The sequence below is a fragment of the Protomyctophum bolini genome, assembly GCF_963924005.1.
Source record: "Protomyctophum bolini genome assembly, chromosome: 15".
NCBI lineage: Eukaryota > Metazoa > Chordata > Actinopteri > Myctophiformes > Myctophidae > Protomyctophum > Protomyctophum bolini.
Window position 1 is genome coordinate 24,372,292 of NC_137876.1, and position 25,591 is coordinate 24,397,882.

The 25,591-nt window shown below is 45.2% G+C and overlaps 1 protein-coding gene across 1 annotated transcript in view; it reads right to left on the minus strand.

Annotated features, from left to right (window-relative positions):
* The window catches only part of myt1lb (myelin transcription factor 1-like, b), a gene marked incomplete at its 5' end in the record, with an annotated part of 117,368 nt that overhangs the window by 49,314 nt on the left and 42,463 nt on the right, over positions 1–25,591 (minus strand). Inside the window, 5 exons of the mRNA XM_080783500.1 lie at positions 3,948–4,082; positions 13,763–14,744; positions 15,437–15,696; positions 21,654–21,997; positions 25,175–25,342. Coding sequence (XP_080639626.1) covers positions 3,948–4,082; positions 13,763–14,744; positions 15,437–15,696; positions 21,654–21,997; positions 25,175–25,342 — 1,889 coding nt within the window. The remainder of the gene's footprint in view (positions 1–3,947; positions 4,083–13,762; positions 14,745–15,436; positions 15,697–21,653; positions 21,998–25,174; positions 25,343–25,591) is intronic.

Sequence of the window (25,591 nt, forward strand, 5' to 3'; positions counted from 1 at the left end):
CGTGCGTGCATGACATGTGTGTGCGTCTGAGGGTCCCACTATGGTGGTCCCACTATGGTGTCCTCAGAGTTGCTACTTTATTTTTTTATTTTTTTATATTAACCACTTGAACTCTAGCATGCATATTCTTGGTTGGAAAATAGCCAATCTACAAGCTCACACCTATACTATTCTCAACAAAAAGTATTTTGTATTATGTGTAAACAATCAAACAAGAACGAGAATAGTCTCAGCTCAAGGGGTCCTTAGTCTGAAAACATTGAAGACCCCTGCTCTAATGTATCCCTTTGAAGTCAACCAAGTCAAATCCTCAATAAGTGAGAGGAGAACTTCTTCTTGTTATTATTTCTTTCCTCTTTGGAACCCAAAATAAAGAAAAAAAAACATTCTGTGCCGTATCGATGATATCACTTCCCCCCCAAAAGTCAGCTCCGTCAAACCAAGTGAGGAAGAGGAGAAGGAACACAGAGACATCACATCCCACAATCTCCAGTGACAATCAATTCCAAACCTATCAACCCAACTCCATTCTGGGGTTTGACCTGGACAAGGTCAGAGACACTCCCCAGAAGAACCCGTCCCAAATTTCGGGGGAGTGGAACACACCTCGAGGTATAGGGACCTTTGCGTTTGCACAGCTCGCTGTGGAACACAAGAGTGTCCTTTACAAGCCCCGGGCTTTATATGCTAACTAATTTCTATGCCATTATTGAGGCCCCTCTTTTATTTTGATTGCAGACGGGGGGTCGTGGCAGATCATAACTTGATCTCCCTGCTGCGGGTTAATGAATCGTGTAAAAGGGGCTTTTATAGAGACGTTTGCACAAGGTGAACGAGACTAAATAGCCGGGGTGAAATATCAGAGGGGAAAATCGCTATTCATTCAAGGCTAATGTTTATTGCCATCTCAGTTGATCCGTGCTGCGTGGATATGAATAGGCTGCTGCTCTTCGGTGTAACTGGATTTAATTGAGCAAAGAATACAAATCCATGAATGGGGTTGTGGCATGCGACTGACCATGGCCACAGCAGCCTGTACACGTTCTGAGGATGTTCCAGCTTTGTGGGAATAAATAATTGGCATTAAAACATCTACCGCAGATCAGTGGTCTTCCAGGGTTTTCAGGCCAAGGACCCCTAATATTAGGGTTTTATACTGTATTGTATAAAACTCTGTCTACACATTGTCATTTCGATTAATAATGCATGTTATAATGCATTATGAATGAGCTTATAGTGCGTCATAGGCTCAGGCGACCTTTAAGTAAACCCACCGTGATCTGACTTCTGGTGCGATATCCACTCATATCAAAATCACGAAAAACAAAGGTATTGGATTGCACACAGTGTCAATTATTTTTATTTTCTACGTGAAAACTGAAACATAGATGTTTCGGCTATCCAGCATCATCAGTGTATTTTCGGACATTTACTTTAACTATTTAAAATGGTTTAAAACAGTAAAATTGGAAGATAAGTTTAGGGATAAGGGGTAATGGGTGGCGCAATATAGGGCCCCAAATCTCTTCACCGAAGAATACGGATGTACGGAATTACGGATATTCTATGAAGATGCAGTTTATTATTGTATAGTATAGAGGGTATATGTGCATGCATAAAGTGAATGGCCAATCGAGTGGCAAAGGGAATTTAATGTCATGTAATGTCATCGTTTAATGCAATCAGATAGGACTTTTCTTTGTGGATGTATGGGCTGTCAAGGCCAGAAAGTCGTTTTTTTTTGCCACTCAGTGGGCGTCTCCGCATAACTTCCGGCTATGATGCATATACCCTCTATATCGTCTCTGTCGGGTGGAAAGTGGAAACCTCATTATGTCCAGAATGGTTGCCTTTCAGGATTCAAATTCAAAAGTAGAAGATCGACAAGCTCAAAACATGTCGCTACGCGGCACGTTTCGACCTTGTGGATCTGTTACTTTTGATGCTTTGGTGTGACGCTGCAGTATGATCACTGTAGGCACTGCAGTAGGGTGTTAATTTACAGTATGATCACTGTAGGCACTGCAGTAGGGTGTTAATTTACACAGTATGATCACTGTAGGCACTGCAGTAGGGTGTTAATTTACACAGTATGATCACTGTAGGCACTGCAGTAGGGTGTTAATTTACACAGTATGATCACTGTAGGCACTGCAGTAGGGTGTTAATTTACACAGTATGATCACTGTAGGCACTGCAGTAGGGTGTTAATTTACACAGTATGATCACTGTAGGCACTGCAGTAGGGTGTTAATTTACAGTATGATCACTGTAGGCACTGCAGTAGGGTGTTAATTTACAGTATGATCACTGTAGGCACTGCAGTAGGGTGTTAATTTACAGTATGATCACTGTAGGCACTGCAGTAGGGTGTTAATTTACAGTATGATCACTGTAGGCACTGCAGTAGGGTGTTAATTTACAGTATGATCACTGTAGGCACTGCAGTAGGGTGTTAATTTACAGTATGATCACTGTAGGCACTGCAGTAGGGTGTTAATTTACAAAACAAAAACATGAAAAGTTAAAATGTGGAGATAGGAGGTGTCTGCCCGACAACAGCGATATATACTAGTATGGAATTGAGACACATGCAGTATAGAATCTAATATAAGTTTAGCCTCCCTGTACAATCTCTAGCAATGGATAGCAAATCTAAACTTGGGTGCCATGTATGTGCACTGTGTCATGCCTCTGCCCACACACCGAGTTACATCTGTAAGTTATACGCCATTTACGCACATATATACTGTAGCTGTGATTGGTCTCCTGTGCTTTCCGTGCTGTGGCGACACACAGACATACACTATACATACAGTACAGGCACACCCTGTTGTAAGGCCATGCCGTATAAAAAAAGATAACTGAAATATAAAATAAAAGCATAAAACATTAAAACTGTTCCTTTGGCTAGAGGGCGTACTGTACGTGCGCACTGTATAAATATTAACGCTGAACAAACAAATGCAGACCGACGGCGATAATGGAAGCAACAAGCGGTGGGTGGGATTGCCACGTATACGCTCACTCTCAATCACTGTCAGTCAATCCAACGGAACGGGCTGGGGCCGCATGCGCGCTTAAGTAAATCACCGATTGACAGGCCTCTGACAGTCCCACCAATCACCGCACGCCGACCGCCATTATGCACACATCAACAAGGCCTCGTTTTCCACGGCACACTAGGCAGCCAATCGACGAGCACGACAACCGCGACCCCTGCACGCGGGAGTTGAGCTGCACAGCGCTGGTACTCAACGCAAGGGTCTGGGGTTCGACGGGGGCCCCCACACAAGTTATCCACAGTTATAGGACCCAAATGGACCCCTTGTGGAGCTGTGACTCCGAGTGTCCCATATGGAACCAAATGGACCCGCCTTTATGGGTCCATTTGGTTCCATTTGGACACTTACATTAGCATGATGGCATCGCAGAGATGAAAACATGGCTCCAAATGGAGGTCAGTCGCCTAATGCATACATCAAGCTGGGGGACCTTGAAATAAACCACTTAAACCCTATATGGTTGGGCGCCCCGGAGTCCCTCAGGGCTCTATACTAGTGTCTGTCTTTTCTGTTATTGGGGGGATTAAAGCATTCGCCACAAAAACAGCCGATTCGACGACGTGCCGCGTCCGCGAGCATCGGCTATATTGCCTGCGGAAGCTTTCCCCCTAAATACGGACACTGGGGTTTAAGTGGTTAAAAAGGAGCGTCACTGTACTAACTGTACAGCCAGTGTACCCCTCCTCTCCCATACAGTACACGTCACATGATCGTCGAGCACTGTATGTATGACAATGACAACAGTGTTTACTGTTGGCTCACACACATGCACGCACGCACGCACACACACACACAAACACACAAAAGTATTACACAACAGCACAAGTCATGCAGATTCACAGGGGGGTTTTAAAGAGGCGGAGCTTAAACGGGGGTTCTTACTTTCTGGCGGTACCCTGTCTTTGTGCGGACACCCCGACAGGCTCCGGTGGTGAGGGTACAAACCGGTCACGTGGCCCGTGCCGTCGCAGCCCGGCGTCGGGCATCGGCTCTCCTTCTTGTCGCCGCGCGAAGAATCTGCGGTTCGGAAAGGATAACATATCGGTTGCTGTCGAGCAGAAAACCTCTTATCTCCATATTCTAACTTTTTGTGTTTTTTCCCCCTCCTGTAAATTAACGCCCTACGTGATCATACCACACAGCGTCACACCAAAGCATCAGAAGTAGCAGATCCACATGCTCGAAAGCGACGCGTTTTTTTATTCCTGAATCCTGAAAAGTAACGGTTTTGGACAGAGATGGTTTCCAGCAACAAATACAGCATATACACAACACATCACATAATGGAAAGCAAAGCTGGACAGAGAGCACCAAATGAACGCCAAAGTGTCATTCACGCGAAACAACACATTCAAATGCCTGATTGCTTCAGAGTGCGAACAACACAAAGACGCCACGCCACTGAAATCTCGCTGACCCTGGGGAAAAAAAAGAAGCAGAAGCGAGGCTCGCTTACGAACCTACTTCATGTACAGTATATATACGGCTGTAACCATGGCGACCATGTAATGTCAGGTGCAAGTTTGCTGTGACTAAAAGCGGTATCTTTACAGATGTCAGCCGGTCGCTAGGGGAGTTTCCAGAACATACTATACGTTACATGTGATGTGTGGAACCATAAGGTGAGATATGAAATTACTATAGTAACAGAATATATTTCACATCACTATAGGCTATTTAAAATGTGCGGCGAGTGAGGCACAGCTGAAACGGGAGCAGATGGTACTAAGATGATTATTCTTTGTTTTCCGATGATGGATTCTTTTTTTTTTTTTTTACTTGGGCCTAAGGTAAAAGTAGAAATAGAATGAAAAGTATGAAAATAGAATGTGTCAAAGGTCGTGTCTAACCTAGCTCTTGTCCATAGCTCTAATGCGTTGCATTTAAAGCTATGTTACTCTCAACTTCCGCCGCTCGCATTAATGCAGACCAGCCTCTCCTCTTTAGCGTAAATAAAAAGAACGTTTTTGCTACTCACCAAAACAAAGGCGAGTTGTGTCATTAGAAAGCCTACTTTCCTCCACTCTGAGCCCCCCACCACACAATTCTCTGGGCAATATCGGTAGAGGGCGCAGTGGAGTAACTAAAAGTATTTTTTCCCCCAGTGGAAACAAAATCCCCTTTTGGCCAAAAAGTACCGTTTATACGTGTGGCTCAGAGTGCGTCCATTAAGGAAAGTAGGCTTTCTAGTGACACAACTCGCCTTTGTTTTGGTGAGTAGCAAAAACGCTCTTTTTATTTACGCTAAAGAGGAGAGGCTGGTCTGCATTCATGCGAGCGGCGGAAGTTGAGAGTAACATAGCTCTAAATGAAACACATTAGAGCTATGTCTAACCAAGACACAGGATCTGACGTCAATTTTGACCTGGTTGTCAAAGTAGGTTTTTCTCCTGAGCAAGCAGGCATGCAGGCTCTATTAGCTCAATGGTAAAACATGTCAGCATTTGCACTGTTGCACTGTAGGACCGGGTTCAAATCCAGGGTAGAAAAGGAGAGTTACTGTACATAGTGCAGCTTTAAAACTTTTACTTAAAAGTACAAAAGCACTGGCATAACAAATATGCTTTCCATATACCAAATTGAGTTCTAAAATGTTTTTTCTTTTTCAAAAGATATGGGCTAGGTGTGGGCTATTTCACAATCTCTGAAGTCTGAAATTAGGGTTGTGTACTAATCCTACATTAACATTTGTGAGGAGGACAGACCTCTGAAATCACTCCGACATAACCATAAACAAACTCAATACGCCCAAATATAGGCCTGTCACTAAACTCACTATGATTCAGACAAACCCGATACAGCCATTATACAGGCCTATATGGAGAGCCGGTTGTCCAGGATCACGGAGTTGACCACTATGTGCATATACTGTGTACGTCTTGCATATGGGCGTGCATAATATATGGGACTGACACACTTCACTCAAGGGAGTGTGGTGGCTGCCATCGAGTTATTTGGATACATGGGTGTCCAGAATCACCAATCAGTACAGTATATGGATATCAAGTTGTCCGGAACCACCGTATGTGGGCATAAAAGGGATAAAATGACAGATAAAGTCTATACAGAAACCTCCATATATGGGCATACAATGGACACAGGTAGAAAGACAGATACCCATAAGTAAAGTAATAGTACATAAAAATTAGTTAAATGTACTTAGTTACTTTTCCACCAATGTCCGATTCCGGGACATCAGTCCTTCCTATTTTTACTTCAAAGGAACCTGATCTCTCTGTGGCTTTTGGAGACTGCACAAGGTCATTTACATGATATCTATTTGTAGCATTTGATTCATTGAACGACTAAAGCATGTTTTGATTATGTGCGTTGTTGTGATTATTTGTATTAAAAAAAAAAGAAAAGGAAAATAATCACACCTGTGTGAAGTGAGGGGCGCTAATATATTTGGCGCCCCTCAAAAATGTTCCTCCTTTCCTCACCCCTACAATGCAGCGCAAACCTCCCCATTGATTAAACCCCAAATGGCTGACGGGTCTATAGTGTCTGTTTTCTGTTATTGTGGAGCGGGCATGAAACCCTTGGCTGATTTTGTAGTTTGGTTTCCAACGTCCGGTTAAAAACCATAGCAGGCTAAAGACATGGCAGGCTGCATGATAACACTGTACAGCGATGCAAACAACGCTGCAGCTAATGAAGGTAATAATGGGTGTAGAAAAAGAAAGAAAAAACAGGCGCGCTTCCTCTGGAAACTGCCCTTTGTTTAAGGCAGTGGGTGCTCAGCTTTGAACCAACTAAACGGAAAAAGCGGCACTCCAAAATAAGAGATTAAGACTGGCTCTGAAGAAGGCTACTGCCGAAACGCGCCAGTGTTCTTAATAATGGGTGTGTTAGATTTTAGATGTGTCAATACTGTCTGTCATGCTTGCACATTGGCATGGCCTTATTTGCTCTGATTTCCCCGCGCACGCACGCACACATGCACATGCACACGCACACACACACACACACACACACACACACACACACACACACACAACACACACACACACACAAAACAGGCGTACACACAGACCCAAAACCCACCGACCCAGCCACACAGGATGAGATTGTCTTTCCCTTCCAAAACCTGGCTCTCCTGTTTCTTGAAAAACCCCGCTCAGATACAGTTACCACCAAAAAGCAATGATGCCAAACCCACGCCAATGGGCTTCGTTTTACTCAAATAGCAGAGCATCCACCTTAGAGTCACTTTGACTCCAGGACAACAAGGGCAAGGACTCTTCTATTCTTACATTCGAGATCTAACTGTTGCCTGTTGCAATACGGGCATTAGGATTTTCCTTATGTTTTCACATCATCAAAATTAGGACTTAGTAAATGCAATGTCATCCCGTATCGCTAATGCCCGAGCACTGCCGAGCATCTGGGTGCTGTGATGAATCAGATTGCGTGACCAAATCGGAGACTGCAGCTCCTTATCAAAGAGCTGGCATGGAGAGGGTGGAGGGAAGGGGGGGGGTGGGACTGGGGTTCAGAACTTCAGACAGCACCACAGAAGGCCAAGACCACTACATTAAAGTTTCACAGGCCTCTGTATATCTGGTACCACTCTCTACCTCAGGCCTTTATACTGTAATCTGGTACCTCTCTCTACCTCAGGCCTTTATACTGTAATCTGGTACCTCTCTCTACCTCAGGCCTTTATACTGTAATCTGGTACCTCTCTCTACCTCAGGCCTTTATACTGTAATCTGGTACCTCTCTCTACCTCAGGCCTTTATACTGTAATCTGGTACCTCTCTCTACCTCAGGCCTTTATACTGTAATCTGGTACCTCTCTCTACCTCAGGCCTTTATACTGTAATCTGGTACCTCTCTCTACCTCAGGCCTTTATACTGTAATCTGGTACCTCTCTCTACCTCAGGCCTTTATACTGTAATCTGGTACCTCTCTCTACCTCAGGCCTTTATACTGTAATCTGGTACCTCTCTCTACCTCAGGCTTTTATACTGTAATCTGGTACCTCTCTCTACCTCAGGCCTTTATACTGTAATCTGGTACCTCTCTCTACCTCAGGCCTTTATACTGTAATCTGGTACTTCTCTCTACCTCAGGCCTTTATACTGTAATCTGGTACCACTCTCTACCTCAGGCCTTTATACTGTAATCTGGTACCTCTCTCTACCTCAGGCCTTTATACTGTAATCTGGTACCTCTCTCTACCTCAGGCCTTTATACTGTAATCTGGTACCTCTCTCTACCTCAGGCCTTTATACTGTAATCTGGTACCTCTCTCTACTTCAGGCCTTTATGCTGTAATCTGGTACCTCTCTCTACCTCAGGCCTTTATACTGTAATCTGGTACCACTCTCTAGATCAGGCCTTTATACTGTAATCTGGTACCTCTCTCTACCTCAGGCCTTTATACTGTAATCTGGTACCTCTCTCTACCTCAGGCCTTTATACTGTAATCTGGTACCTCTCTCTACCTCAGGCCTTTATGCTGTAATCTGGTACCTCTCTCTACCTCAGGCCTTTATACTGTAATCTGGTACCTCTCTCTACCTCAGGCCTTTATACTGTAATCTGGTACCTCTCTCTACCTCAGGCCTTTATACTGTAATCTGGTACCTCTCTCTACCTCAGGCCTTTATACTGCTAAACCGGCCGGGGCTGAAGTGGCGGAAAAAAGGGGAGGAGGAGGGGAGAAAGGAGAACCGGAGGGGAGGGCGGGCGGGCGGGCGCTTATAGGAAAAAGGGCAAAAGTGAGAGATGGCAGAGAGAGAGCACACCTACTACTCATATACTGTACATTTGGTACAGTATGAGTCACACTAAAAAACACCGGCGTCTGAACATCATTCATGGGAATATAAAAAAAAAGCACCTCATTATCCCCCAGCCGTATAGCTCCATCTGTCTGTGTCACGTTACGACACATGAACTTTGGTGCAACATCGTGGCTAAAATGTCGTGTCTGGCCTCGCTGGGCTGGCAACGATATAGTGAATGGGGATTCCCCCCCGTGTGCATTGATAAAGGAACTGAGGCTGTACTGTAATGCGGTAAAGAAGGGGGGGGGGGGGGGGGGTGGCTCTATTGCATGTGCAAGACGCATGCCAATCAGTCGCCTTACAGCCACCTGAACAGACCGCACCGCTGCCTGTTTAAAGGACCTATAACATAAAATTCAACTTTTTCAATTTCTTTTGTGTTTTTGGGGCTCCCATGTGTGTTTTCTATCCCCACAAATAACCAATTTTGAACAATCAGGCCTTCATGTCATATGGGTGTTTTAATGGAAATTGCTCTCAGGAACAGCTCTACTGATTTTGGCCTCATCGTGATGTCATCAATATCACCCTACTTTGTATAATTCCCCCTCTTCTTCAGACTTCAGTTCCAAATTAGCATTTCCACTTTGTTTACAATGTCCACCATTGTTGATTTTCCAAGCTGGCATGGAATGGAAACAAGCCTGGTTTTATCTAGCATCAGTATTATAATGACTCAAATATTAAATAATCTGCATATCAGCACCCTCTCCAACTCAGGACATTGTGGTACTGCAGCTAAAACTGCTTTCAAAGTCCAGAAAGAAATGCCAAGGCCTGGTTATATCAGATTGGTGATTGAGGCTCAAACCATTAGAAATAACTTTGAGGGACATAGACAATATGATTATTAAATATTAAAAGCAGTTTTAAAATGCATGTTATTTGCGCTTTAATACCCGTTTGTAAGAAGGTGTCCTGCGCCGAAAATAGCTAATGTGCATTGTGCAAGCTCACAGCACGTGGTGCGACACGTTGTGACTCCATGATGTTGTATCTATACTCGTTATACTACAATTCAGATGTTGTATCTATACTCGTTATACTACAATGCAGATGTTGTATCTATACTCGTTATACTACAATTCAGATGTTGTATCTATACTCGTTATACTACAATGCAGATGTTGTATCTATACTCGTTATACTACAATGCAGATGTTGTATCTATACTCGTTATACTACAATTCAGATGTTGTATCTATACTCGTTATACTACAATGCAGATGTTGTATCTATACTCGTTATACTACAATTCAGATGTTGTATCTATACTCGTTATACTACAATGCAGATGTTGTATCTATACTCGTTATACTACAATGCAGATGTTGTATCTATACTCGTTATACTACAATTCAGATGTTGTATCTATACTCGTTATACTACAATGCAGATGTTGTATCTATACTCGTTATACTACAATGCAGATGTTGTATCTATACTCGTTATACTACAATGCAGATGTTGTATCTATACTCGTTATACTACAATGCAGATGTTGTATCTATACTCGTTATACTACAATTCAGATGTTGTATCTATACTCGTTATACTACAATTCAGATGTTGTATCTATACTCGTTATACTACAATGCAGATGTTGTATCTATACTCGTTATACTACAATGCAGATGTTGTATCTATACTCGTTATACTACAATGCAGATGTTGTATCTATACTCGTTATACTACAATGCAGATGTTGTATCTATACTCGTTATACTACAATTCAGATGTTGTATCTATACTCGTTATACTACAATGCAGATGTTGTATCTATACTCGTTATACTACAATTCAGATGTTGTATCTATACTCGTTATACTACAATTCAGATGTTGTATCTATACTCGTTATACTACAATGCAGATGTTTTATCTATACTCGTTATACTACAATGCAGATGTTTTATCTATACTCGTTATACTACAATGCAGATGTTGTATCTATACTCGTTATACTACAATGCAGATGTTGTATCTATACTCGTTATACTACAATGCAGATGTTGTATCTATACTCGTTATACTACAATTCAGATGTTGTATCTATACTCGTTATACTACAATTCAGATGTTGTATCTATACTCGTTATACTACAATGCAGATGTTGTATCTATACTCGTTATACTACAATTCAGATGTTGTATCTATACTCGTTATACTACAATTCAGATGTTGTATAGTCTTTATACTAAGTATGATTCAGATGTTGTATAGTCTTTATACTAAGTATAATTCAGATGTTGAATAGTCTTTATACTAAGTATAATTCAGATGTTGTATCTATACTCGTTATACTACAATTCAGATGTTGTATCTATACTCGTTATACTACAATTCAGATGTTGTATAGTCTTTATACTAAGTATGATTCAGATGTTGTATAGTCTTTATACTAAGTATGATTCAGATGTTGTATAGTCTTTATACTAAGTATAATTCAGATGTTGAATAGTCTTTATACTAAGTATGATTCAGATGTTGAATAGTCTTTATACTAAGTATGATTCAGATGTTGAATAGTCTTTATACTAAGTATGATTCAGATGTTGAATAGTCTTTATACTAAGTATGATTCAGATGTTGAATAGTCTTTATACTAAGTATAATTCAGATGTTGAATAGTCTTTATACTAAGTATAATTCAGATGTTGTGTCTATGCTCTTTTTACTAATATAATTATGGACACGCACCATTTAATGCATATCGTCTGCCGGGTGGGAAACCTCATATGTCCAAAACTGTTACTATTCGATACAGCGAAAGAAACAGGTCGTTAAAAAAGCACGAGTTCAAACATGGAGACAAGAGTTTTCCGCCCTGACGGCGATGACATGCTGTACAGTCTGATGATCACACATGCTGCGGCGTACTGTACTGTACTGTACTGTACACAGGCGTGCCTGCATCCGCTGCACGCCCGCTTGTGGCCCCGCGGCGTGGCACGCACAGCGGAGGAGGAGGAGGAGGAGGAGGAGGAGGAAGAGGAGGAGGAGGAAGAGGAGGAGGAGGAAGAGGAGGAGGAGGCACATTAGGAGGCAAGAGGATATTGATTGTGGCCGGGTGGACGGGCTGCGCTCTGCATAGCAAATGGCCTCCATTACCATACCATCTCTGGATAATGAATGTGCAGTCAGTGGGCCTGTCGCTGGTTATCGGTCATTCGGATACTGTTCAATTTCCATCTCGGCCTTCGTGCCTCTTTTTTAGGGGAGCTGCCCTCCCAACACCCCCCCCCCCCCCCCCCCGCGTGCCCCGCCCCCACCACCGTGGTCCGTGACCGCCCCGCCCCCTCTCCAGCCGGCCGTGCGTTATTTATAAATCACACACAGGAACCGTGGTCAACGAGTGTCTGCCACTATCGCGCCCGGGGGGGGAAAGATGCTATCGCCACACGACCGCCTCGCGTCCTCTCATTATTCTGGCATTAGCCAGACACGGGGGCACATGGAGTGCTTTTGAAAATTTGCATTTTGTGTGGCATTTTAACTTACTCTAGGGTGTGTCTCTCTGTGTGTGTGTGTGTGTGTGTGTGTGTGTATGTGTGTGTGTGTGTGTGTGTGTGTGTGTGTGTGTGTGTGTGCGTGCGTGTGTGTGTGTGTGTGTGTGTGCGTGCGTGCGTCTGCGTATGCGTACCTGATGCTGTGTGTTGTGTGGCATTTAAGGTGCAATGTGGACCTATAGCTGAGTTGCGGGGGATTGTTTGTAATTGCCGCCCTTATCTGATCACTTACTTGTGGGTGCCATATGAAATGTGTTAGCCTTTCTTATCATCAATAGAGCATTGTTCTAGTAATGGCCACGGTGAGAGGATTAATCAGGAGCTAAATGAAGAAGCCCGGCGCGTGGAATACTGGAAATGCCACTTTAATGTCTTCCTGACAGTACGGTGTCTGTGTGTAGGCATGGAAACAAGACGCACAGCAGATACTGGTGCTGCTGGGTGACAAGGCCTGACTGTCGTTGTGCCATGATCAGAAGCCGCCACAGTCTACACAGCACTGTAGGCAGTGTGGAATATAACTGTTGTTGTAAGGGACGATCGCATGGGGGTATACACTAGCCTGGCATGGCTAGACTAATATCACCGTGTAGATATTAGTCTGAAGATTTGATTTGTCACCCACAACTCTGGGGTGAGCGAAATGTAACTCCAACCGAGGACAGAGTACAGACCAATCTCCCCAGGGCGATTTGTCTGGTTTCCAGGCTAGGTATACGCTGCAAGAACATGAACATGTCCTGTACTATAAACAAACCCACTCGATACCCCTTAGAATGTGTCCATAGATGGGCAGTAGGCCTCTGTATATTATTGCAACGGTAGCCTCCCTTCACGAAGTCCTTGTGCTGTGTTTAAAAATAGTCCGCTTTACCCCAAGCTGCATCGCAGGAAGAGATTTGTGGTCCTAACAGGCCGTGCAGATTGCCATTACTTATGCCTGACAAGCCTACCCTCTGATGTTTGCACGCTGGCCTATTTTAACAACATAAGCTGCTGCTGCCGCTCCCGTTGCTACCGAGATGTGCATTTCCAAAATTGGCTGGAGAAAAAAAAGGGGGTTGGGGGGAGGGGGGGGAATTAGGGTTACAGTGAGGTTCCCAGAATGCCCGCTAGCCTCTGGAACAGCATAGATATGCAATGGCACACACTGGCAGACAAACGTTTTTACTCGCGTTGTTGTGTGCAATTGCGGAAGCATGGACTTCGATGTTTCTTTGAGGGGGCTCCCGAATGGATCATTATAGGACTGTGAGTTTGAAAGTGTACAAATGGAACCAAATGGACCCTTATTTGGTTCAATTTGTACATTCTACGACTTATTCTCTCACCCTTTCAATTGTCCTTGCATGGCATGCATAGGCGTGTTTCATCTCATACAGTACTCACCTTTATGGTAGAAAGGCTTCTTCATACCGTCGTGTAGCCGCGCCTTGCGCTCGACGCCGTAGCCGTGCCGCGGCCCGTGGTCGTCGTGGCCGCCGTAGCGCACGCCCTCCCGCCGGGCGGCGTCGGCGGCCATCTTGTCCCGCATGGCCTTGGCGCGCTCCGACTCCAGCGCGATGGCCTTCTCCAGCAGGGACAGGTTCCCTTTGGTCATGTCGAAGACCTCCTCGGAGCGGTCCGACGTCACCGAGGTGGTGTCCTCGTCGAAGTCGGTCCGCTGGTGGTGGTGGTGGTGGTGGTGGTGGTGGTGCTGGTAGCGCTCGTCCTGCGCGCAGCTGGAGAAGGCCTTGGAGCGCGGGCTCAGCTGCTCCTCCAGCTTCATCAGGTTGACCATGTCCGAGTAGTTCCTGTCCAGCGTCCGCCGCTCCTCCTCGTGGCTCTGGTGGAGGTGGTCCTCGTAGGCCCCCGGGTGGAGCTGCTGGAGCTGCAGCTGCTGGTGGTCCCCTCCCCCACCGCCGCCCCCGCCCCCGGAGTAGTGGTTGAGCTGCGACGGGAGGCCGCCGCCGCCCGGCCGGTCCACCGTCGACTTGGTCTCGCTCAGCTTGCGGGCGAGGTCGAAGCACTGGTTCCGGAGGCACTCCAGGCTGCTGAGACACACCTCCTCGTCGCTGTCCTCCGGCCGCCCGCCGCCGTGGCCGTTGCCCCCGTTGCGGAGGCAGTCGCCGCGGCCGCCGTTCTGGAGAGCGCCGCCCTCGGCGTACTCCTGTCCGTCGGCCATGTTGTCGGCCAGCACGGTGCCGTGGCCCTGCGCCAACAGCTTCAGGGAGTCCACGGTCTCCCGGACCACGTCGCTGTCCACGTCCAAACTCAGGTCGCCCTTCGGCGCTGTCGCGTCGCCCCCCTCCTCCTCCTCCTCCTCTTCATCCTCCTCCTCCTCCTCCTCGTCCTCTTCTTCCTCCTCCTCCTCCTCCTCCTCCTCTTCCTCCTTTTGAATAATAAATTGAATATTTTATTAGACAATATATAAATGCAAACAGCACAAGGTACAGTCAAGCATTTGGTCCAAAAGGGTTATACCGAAAGAAAGACCTTGCGGCCTTGTTTCCATTCTGGTCCTCCTATGCACTCACACGCAATCATGACATGAACAATAATTTAAAACAACAACAAGCATGGAATATACTGTATGTACAGGCTGGGGAGGGATAAAGAGGTGGGGCAAAGGGACCAGTATAGGTCCCTTTGTCCCTTTGATCTCTATACTGACAGGTGAATTATGTAGTCCCGTTTTAAAAGAAGACAGTGGTTTGCTTGCTGTGAGAATTTGAGGGAAGGGGGCAGGGCATTCCCATAGGATAGAGTGCGGACAGCCCCGCCCCTTGCTATTCATTTCAGCGAAAGGTGTTCAGAGGCGTTTTAAAGCACCTGGAAGAACGCTCTACTTCTGCATTTACCAACCAACATTTGGTTGGTAAATGCGGCGGTGCAAACGAGCGCTCAATGTTAAACCCCAGCGGCGCGGGCGGGGTTTCCTTGTGATAAATGCACGGGCCCCGCAGGTTCCAGCTCTGATCACTATACGTCTCGCGGCTTCAACGCTATAGGCCAGCCTTCCTGGGGGCTCGGTCGGTCATTCCACACCCGAGTATAGCAGTGCTGTGAGAGGTGAGTTTATACCTCCTCCTCCTCTTCGTCCTCCTCCTCCTCCTCCTCGGCACTGTTGGAGGAGTTGCTGTTCATCTCCGACTCGGTGGCGGCGAGGTACGCCGCGTCCTCGGCGATCTTGCCCAGGTTGAGCAGCGACTTGGCCACCAGCTCGTCGTAGTTCTCGTACTCGTCGTTGTTGTTGTCGTCCTTCTCCGTCGCCGCCTGCAGGCCGCTCTTGGGATTGCCTCCGCCGCCGCCGCCCTCGCCGCCGCTACTCATCCGATCGTCCTCTGTTTGTGCATGGCGGAGAAGAAGGAGAGAGAGAGAGAGAGAGAGAGAGAGAGAGAGGGGAAAAAAAGCCTTGTAATTTCATTTCCGTCATTCTATTTTACTGCTAAATCAGATTTCTGGGCTCTGCCCCTCTAAATTTGATAAGGAACTCTTTGCTTCCCCCTAATAATTTACTTTGAGAGTCTTAACAGCAGCTTGCGTGCGCTGACTTGGACATGAGTGCAGGAAGTGGAATATAGTGGATTTGGGAAAGTTCCAATAGAACAGGCTGTGGTAAAGGAGAATAATGAAACCAAGCATTATATCCTTTATATCCTTTGCTATATTTGGACCAAAACCTTCCATTTTGAATTTTTTTGTATGCCCACAATCTTCAACTCGCCATGCGGCAGTCGGAACCTTTGAATTGGAGGGAGAAATTTTTTGGACATTGTAAATGTCAGAAATAATACGGTGTTAGCTCTACAACAAGATGAACCCCTGTCGCTCCTCCATTCATCGTTTTTTTTCCGTTCTCAAAAGTCTTCTCTTTTCATTCAATTCATTTCAATTTTTTCAGAATTTCTTTTCACATGCCTAATTGATTCCGACAGGCTGCGAAAAGGTTACTGAATCTCTTCTGTCAGTAATTTCAAGCACTCACTCTCTGGAGCACTTCCAATCTCTCCTTTCACATTTCCGCCCTGAACTGTCAAGAACACGGTGTGTTCACATCGGCGCCACACTCGCCACTTAATCCCTTTTGGGCGGGAACCCCTTTTGGTGTTTTAAGCATTAGGCCTATGTTATACTTTAGCTATTGAGAAATAGCAGATCTACAAGGTGGCGCGCTACGAGCTTGTAGGTCTGCTATTTTTGAAAAGTCGTGAAAATGTGCCTTCAAAGTTTCAGTTTTTAACTCAAATCTTTGCTTCTGGAGAGGTCCCCTGGAACAACATATTTTCAGATGGGGGTCGGCGGCATATTACATATCATTTTTGGGGTCCTTGACATGAAATATTGAGAACCACTGATATAGAAACATGAGGTTTTTTTTAAAAGACATTTTTGAAATTTCGACGTCAGGCCTAAATGGGTTAAATTCCTGTGGAGGAAAACGAAACCCAAGGGCCCACCACGCAGAAATAATAAATGTGACTTTGATTTCTGGAGGGACCGAGAGAGAGAGAGAGAGAGAGAGAGAGAGAGAGAGAGAGAGTCACCTGACAAAACACCAGCAAAGTGTAATCGGCCGCGTTGAAATATGAATTAACGCCGTATTCAAAAGACTCATCCACAGTCCCCCAATAGATGCGTGTGCGGCCGTACATTTCCATAAGATCAAAGATGTAAACACGACGGATATATACTGTAAAAAAAGGAATCCGAGCTCATCTTTATGTGCATACACAAACACCGACAAACAGCACGCTTGGGAAGAGGTTTACGGCGCACACGGCCTGCACAATCTTTTAATGCATATCGTCTCTGGTCGGCGGGGGGGGGGGGGGAAACCTCATATGTCCAAATCCGTTACTTTTCAGGATTATAAAAAGAAGCAAATAAATAAAAGCAAACGTAGCAGATCGACAGGCTCAAAATGTGTCGATTTGCGCTGCGTCTCGAGCTTGTAGATCAGCTACTTTTGACGCTCGCGTCACGCTGTATGATCAAGTAGGGCATCATTTCCAGAAGAAATATGAGAGATAAGAGGTTTCTATGCCTGCCAGCGACGATATACATACACGGCGTATACGCGCAAGACAGACACAATCTAATGAGAGCAACACAACACAACACGCAGGGCTTAGCAGGACAGAGAGCCGTGGACCAGAAAGAGAAATACAGTCACGAATGACCGGGTACACATCTCGACAGCTAGCGGAGGGCTTCCCACAGCAACCATAGGCTATACTGTACCAACCAAGGGTTTAATTTTTTATGCTATGAAACATGGCACTGGAAAGCAATTTAAAGAGCAATCAGGGTACACAAAGGGGATCGGGAAAGCGAAACAGATTGAGGGAGGGGGGGGGGGGGGGGGGGGGGGCGGGGGGCTGAGCGACCGCCGCCGTGCCCTCAAATGGCTCTGGATTAGCTCTACGGAAATGTGCGTACCATGAGAGTAGAGCAGTGAAGCTCCTTTTCAAAGCTTGCCAGATTAGAATCTGCCTAACAACCAACCGTGTGTGTGTGTGTGTGTGTGTGTGTGTGTGTGTGCGTGCGTGTGTGCGCGTGCGTGCGTGTGTGGGAGTGGGGTGGGTGGGGGGGATTCATGGATACATTTATCTCCATTTCATAGTATAATAAAAGTGTCACAAAACAAAAAAAACAAGCAAGAAAAATAATACATTTTTAAAATAAACAAATCTAAGAGATTCCATAAAAAAAGTGAAAATAGCCGATCTACAAGCTTATACAGTTGTAAATGTGCTATTTTCACTAGTTTGGGTCCCGGGCAAACAGTATCTATATACAGTAATTTCTCTGTTGGGTCTGGCGCTAAAACGTCTGGGAACCTATTTGTTATAGCGTCTGCGCCGCGCGCGGCCTTGACGGCTCTGGACGGCGGCCTAATGAGCGGCCAGGTGGGGAGACGTTCTGACAACAGAAGGGTAGACGGAGGAAGGAAGGAAGGAAGGAAGGAAGGAAGGAAGGAAGGAAGGAAGGAAGGAAGGCTGCGTCTGCACTGCAGCGGCGGCATTAACCCATTAAGGCCTTCTAAATCCTGACAGTTTTCTGAAATACCTATGTTTCTAGACCTATATATCACTCAATATTTCATGTCAAGGACCCCAAAAATTATCTGTAATTGGCCTCCGACCCCCATCTGAAAATATGTTGTTCCAGGGACCCCCCCCCCCCCCCAGAAGCAAAGATTTGAGTTAAAAACGTTATTATGAGAAATACATTGCAAATTTGAGACACATTTTCACGATTTTTCTAAAATAGCAGACCTATACAAGATCATAGCGAGCCACCGAGTGGCGCGCTATGACCTTGTAGATCTGCTATTTTTCAATAGCAAAATTAAAACATAATGTTTAAAACACCAAAAGGGGTTCGCGCCCAAAATGGGTTAACGCGCTGGGTGGGCTAGAGAGAGCCTGACGCACGACGCACCAAACAGGGTTAGCGCACCGCTCTCTCTCTCTCTCTCCCAGCTTCATTCTTAATTGGACTTGAAGGCACTGTCAAGTCCAATCGCAGCATGCGGGGGTGCAAAGCTGTATCTGCTGGAGAGAGACCTGCCAAATCTGCTGTTTTGGGGCAGGGGGGGGGGTGTGTATATGGTGTGTGGGGGGAGGGGTGGTACGATACGTGGGGCGAGCCTGGCGTGGCCATGTCTGGAATCTCTCTCTGTGTGGAACCTGCATTTCCAAAGGGCAATAAATAAATACATAAAAATGCCCCATGGTGATAAACCGGACCTATATATTATTTGCATACCAGGCCCTGATTGGCCACTCACTACTTTGGAGGGAGTGAAATCCAATCACAACTGAGCGCTGCCAGACCAAATCTGCAGAGGGGATTTTTTTTCCTCACACAGGCAGATTGGTCTGGTTTCCAGGCTAACGTGGGGCAACAGTTTCTCAAATCGCATGCAGTCCTTAACCACGTCTAGACTTAAAGGAGCATTCAGTGATTTGGGTGATTTGGAAAACCCGCCCTGGTAACAAGATATGCACACACTCTACAGTGGGGGGACACGCAACAGGACAAAAGCACGTGCACCAAGGCCCGCCCCCACTCGGTCAAGATTGGAGGAAGGTCCCTCTCATCCTGATTGGATGAAGGATGGCAAACCCTATAGCCAAAAACAAAACCTACGGGTTTTTTTTACCCCAGGGGTTAACTGGGGACTGGGAGAAACTCCTTATATGGTCAGCACACTATAATAAACCTTTTTTTCTGCCTACACCAAATCTCTTCACCAAAATGTGCTGATCTACAGCTAAATTACAGTGAAATGTGCTAGTCTACAGCTAAATTACAGCTACTTTTGGCTATTGTTCTCCCCCCAGAATATGCAGAGAAAGCTGAGGTTATCACCTATAAAATCTTACCGGAACATCCACCTTTGACAACAAAAGGAGGCACTGTGTTAAGTTAAGTTAAGGGCTTCAAGGAAGATAAGGACTTCAAGTACCAGTGTATGAAACTCCAACCTCCCCCATCAAATCCAACTCAGCTTCTTCTACCTATATGCAACAATAGAGTCTGTTTTCCTATACGGCAGTGATTGCTGGACCCTGACGCCAACCCTGCTCAGTACTTAACATCGTGAGCTCTGGAAGCTACTAAACAATAAACTAGGCTGCGGTCAGAAACTAAAAACCAGGTTTTCAAAAACATAAACATCAAATCGAACGACACTCTCATCACTGACAAGCTTGATGTGGCCAACTATATTGAATATCTTCTTTACAAACATAGCAACAACTCTGGTTAACAAACTGCCCTCCCACTCTGGGCTCTTTGTTGTAGACGATTTGTAAAGACGATTTTAAACTAGTTATGGTAACAACTGATGAGGTAATTGAGTGCCCTCCAACCCCACAAGGCCCCACTGCCATAACTGATAAACTATCTTTACACCTGGGAAAAACTGAATCCATTCTCTTTGGATCTAATAGTAATCTCAACAAGGCAAATGGCTTCTTGGTTAGAGTGCATGGGTGACAATGTTATCACACGTAAAGATGAAATTACCTACCTAGGTTCCATCCTGGAGGCTAATCTTTCCGATGATAAAATGGCCACCAACGTAATCAAAAAGGTCAACCAAAGAACAAGATTCCTTTACAGGATCTCCTCACTGGTCAACAAAAACACCTTGAAGACCGTAACAGGAACCCTCGTACAAGGTTTCTTTGACTATGCATGCACCTCCTGGTACCACAGCACCTCAAAGGTCCTTAGAACAAGGCTCCAGACTTCCCAAAACAAACTGGTCAGGCTTGCTCGCTCGCACGCACGCACAGCTCACCTACTAGCAGATTTTCACAATCAACTGACAATAACTCTTCAGTAAAACCAGAAAAATGTAAGATCTCAAACAAACTAACTAATTAACAAGTGAACCGTTTGCTGCCAAATCTCAGCTCTCTTTCAGGTGAGAGGGTTTGATATAGCTGTAAATATTCTGTTTCGAGTGCAGTAGCCACCTCGTCATCTAAAAACAATAACAACCACAACACATGCCCATATAAAGTGCAAATAACTGAATAAATAAAAAAGTGTGTCTATAAAGATCAAAGGGAGGACGGAGGGAAAAAAAGCTGTCACTGTAGGGATGGGATAAATACGGTGATAGATCTACATCATTCCAAGGCAGAGCAACAAAAAAAAACACACAAAGAATAAGAAACACCAAAACAATATCAAACACATTCCCCCGAATTGTGTTCAACCCGGTGAGGTGAAGGCATAAATGTAATCGTCGCTGTCGGGCAGAAACCTCTTATGTCCATCTTTTAGGTTTTTGTGTTTTCTTCTAAATTTGCATACTACAGCATCACACAAAACCATCAAAAGCAGCAGATCTGCAAACAGGTGTCACTTCCAATGTGAAAATACCTTTTTATTTTTTTCCCAATGGGTCCGATTATTTATTGTAATTATTTATTTATTGTTATTATGTATTAATAATCTCTTGTTAATACTCGTCATTGTTTCAATATATATAAACGCCGCAGATAAAAATCAACCAATTTCACTTTCACCATTATTTTCAGAAAAGATATTGTGATTTATCACTTTATCCCCGTTTTGTTTTTCATTGGCACGTTTGACTGTCAACGTTTCAGCCTCCAGGAAGATACTAAATACAAAGGGAAGACATCATTGCACATCACATCCACACCAAGGTGTCTAATGAAGTACTGTCACCTCATGAACGCATGAAAAACTGGGAAAGAAATCACGGCACTCCATCTTTAAGTACTGCACAGCACAAGACAGAGGCACTCACCTTGTCCTCGACTCTGCTCTGCTTCCTCCTCTTCCCCGTCATCATCGTACTCCACCTCCTCCTCCTCCTCCTCCTCCTCTTCCTCCTCCACCCTCTCCTCCTCTTCCTCTTCCTCCTGCTCCACCTCCACCTCCACCTCCTCCTCCTCCTCATCCTCGCCCTCCTCCCCTTCCTCCACCTCCCCTCGCTCCACCTCCCCTTCCTCGTGTTCCGTCTGCTCCTCCACCTGATAGTCCTCCTGGTAGCCCTGCTCCTCCTCCTCCTCCTCCTCTTCCTCCTCCACCTCGACCTCCTCTTCTAGTACCGCTCCGCCCTCTCCCTCCTCCTCCTCCTCGTCTTCCTCCCTGTTGAACAGAATGGACCTTTATTGATCCCGCCACGGTGCATGCAGGCCCCATAGGCAGCACAGCAGTGAATTTACAACGCGAGGGAAAGTACAGTGAGGTAGGAAGAAAATATCACAAACAAGCACCATCAATGACATCATACACCATTATAGCCTGCACTAACTAACACCAGAGGGAGCTCATCTGACCTATAGTCCCCCAGAAATGCATCTCAAACATGCTGCTGCCTGGAGCCAAAATGTGGAACGCCGTATACAAAACCCATCGAAGATCTCAACTCCCTATTTGTGTGTGCATAACTTCCTCTTCCTGTTGCTGCTGTGACCAGTGATTTTGCAAGAGAAACAAGCAGCCGGGTAATCGAACCCAGGACCTTCTAGCTGTGAGGCGACAGCACTACCAACTGTGTCCTTTGAATATATTTTTAAACATTTTACAACACAAATCCGTGGACAATTGCATATTAATGGGATTCCTTGACGTGAAGAAACAACATTGGGAAGCAAGCCCAAATAAGCAACTACTGTACACTTTAGAAACAAGCAAAAAAGAAACACAACCAGCAACTACCAATACTTACAAGCGACTTCTAGGTTTTTAGTCAGCTGGTGGCTGGAAATTAAGCTCCACCTCCACGGCTGACTGCCGCGGAGGAGAGCGTTTTCCGGGAATCTGCCCGTCGCGTCAGTCAGCCGCAGAGGTGGAGCTTCTTTTCCATCCACCAGCTGTCTAAAAACTCGGAAAAGAAGCTGCGGACAGCTTCTTCTGTCCGTGGCCGTCGGACGTTTTCCGCTCATGTGTGGAAACACTTGAAGGAGCCCCAGTGCATTCCCGCCAAAAGAGGTGGATACACAAACTCAAAACTAACCTAAAAGAATGTCAAGCGAGCATGCAGTAGTTTACTTGATGAACAGTGAACACCTTGGTAGCAGCATATTCTGCTCCCCACCCTCATTTCTCTGTAAATATACCTTTTGATGCTATACTGCGTTTTCCACCAATAATTGTTAATATTTATTACCGGTATATATTATTACTGATGAACTGAGTATGGACCGCAATGGAAACAAGCCACCGGGGCTGTTTGTGTTATGCCTTTAGAATAACCTTTGAATGTACTATTGGCTAACAAACGTGTAAATAAAGTATTCAACCAATGAATTAATGCATGACCAAAAATACAGACAGACCCATTGTCAACAACGATATCCCGACCAGCGCAACGACAGCTATCTATAAGCAGTATACGGTATACAAACAATATACAGTATACAGCCTTTACAGAAGCCTGCAATCACAGTTTCATTATACAGGACGCCTCGAAGCTGAGACGCGTATAGACTGACACCACGCTAGACAGGAACGCCCACAAATGTCACATCCGGTTTTAGCCCGGGGTAAGAATTTCCTATGGCTGCCAATGCAACTTGGTCCAATCCTTAATCACATACGGACAAACATCCATGCCGATAATATCTAACTTGCGGAGGTAGCGTGCCTTATTGTCCACGGGCAACAGATCTTTCAACGTATGGCATGGCAAATACGTTTGATAATCGCTACTCTGCGCAATGTTGTTTTGGAAATGCCGCAAATTGCATTGCAGTGAACGAGAGCAAATCTCAACTTCCCCCGGGGGTGGGCGGAGTCACAGCTTGAAGCTCTGAATACGCGCCGTGGTGTCAGTCTATACGTTAAGCAAAGGTGGCGTGCAAGCATGCACAATATATGCTCATCAGACAGGCGTTTACGGCGTCACAGAAAACAAAAACCATGTGATGAAATTGGTGTGTGAAATTGTACCAGGTGTGAAATGGTGGAATTTCACACCCGGCAAATCAGGAACGACAATGAGGGTAAAAATATCACACTTGTGTGAAGTGAAGGGTGCCCACTGTGTTCGTCTATAGAGATCGCCATGCAGCTACCCTGTCCATTTCTTGAGTTATTGGAAAATGCAGAATCATTTTGACTTTTAGAAGCGTGCACAAACTGCACATATTATGTCAGAGTCACTTTCATTAATTTCCACCGTCATTTCTTCTAAATAGTCCATTTGCTTGTCGTCTTCTAGTGGGTTCATCATCTTTATCCTTGCCATGTTCAAGTTCTTCTCTATATACCTGCCGGGTGTTTTCTGGGCTTAAAGTCAAGAGACCATTGCCATCGTACCACTGCTCAAACTCGTCATGCTAATGAAGTAAATGTCCTTCTAGTGCTTGAGTGGTGTGGCAAACAGTCTGACACTATCATCATCCCCATTGTCCTCCACCAGACATGAATGCAGTCACAGTGTGTGTTATTGTGTAACACGGAGCAATGAGTCACAAGATGTATTCATGGCCACATGACGACTTACGTCGTCACGGTCACTCTACTTTCCCTCTGCCCAAAATCGAAATGTATAAAATGTCTTCTAAATCCTGGCAGTTTTCTGTCACGATTTGCGCCACATTCTCACGATTAAAAAAAAGAAATAGCAGACCTACAAGCTCGTAGCGCGCCACTCTGTGACAGACAAATCTGTTTTTTTTTTCTTGTTTTGCCGTTGATGTATATTTTGTTCTCTGGCTTTGTCTGTTCATCAGCATTGATCATGCTGTAAACTGCATTAAAAACAAAAGTCCATAGACCACCTGCCACATGACGTAACCTTCAAAAGCCATGCATTGGAGCACCCCTCAAAAAAGAAAAGAAAAGTGTGAAGAGGTTAAATATCATATAACGTGGCTAGTCCATGTTTTAGTCTGAAATGTTTTACCTTTGGGTGTTAGTTGACTAAATATCATAAGATTTTAGTCAACTAAATCTACAGTTGATTTTGTTGCCTTGATGTTGTCATAATGCTTGATTTTACTCTTGGTTTCACTCAAAAAAGCCGATCTACAAGCTCACAACTTGTACATCGGCTAATTTGAAACCAAACATAAAATGATCGACCTGTCTTTTAGTTCTACTCAATCTCTTCTCCACCAGTCCCCCCCCCCCTAACAGTCAGTCTAGTTTTTATTTGTTGACGGAATTGTCAGTAGGCTATATCTAGTCATAGTTTTAGTCAGCTTAGTTCTTATTTAGTTTTTATTCACTGTAAAATGTGTAAAAAGGCAGTCGACCAACATTTCTTCGTCATAGTTCTAGTCAACAAAATCAACGCGATAGCGGCGGTAGTTCTACCTGTCCTCCAGTTCCTCGGTGGCGTTGTCCTCGTCTGTCTCGTAGCACTCCTCCATGGTGGAGTTGTCCATGGCGTCCTCCAGGTAGGCCCCCCTCTTCGGGGAGGGGGGCTCCAGGGCCGGCCGGTCTGCACCTTTCCTCTTCTTAGCCAGGGGGCAACCGTACACACTGCAGGGGGAGAGATAAGACAGTTATACAGTAGCCTCGCCTGGGTAGCCACCCCACTGTTAAATGCTAATTAGCCTGCCACCGTCTGTGCATGCCAAGGCGCAAGTCTGTCAGTCTAAAGAAAGAAAAGCAGGTGCAGCGCTTCCTCTGGAAACTGCCCTTGGTTAGGGCAGTGGGTGCTCTGCTCAGCTTTGAAAATAACTTAACTCCAAACCACCAAGGGGAAAAAGCGACACTCCAAAATAAAAG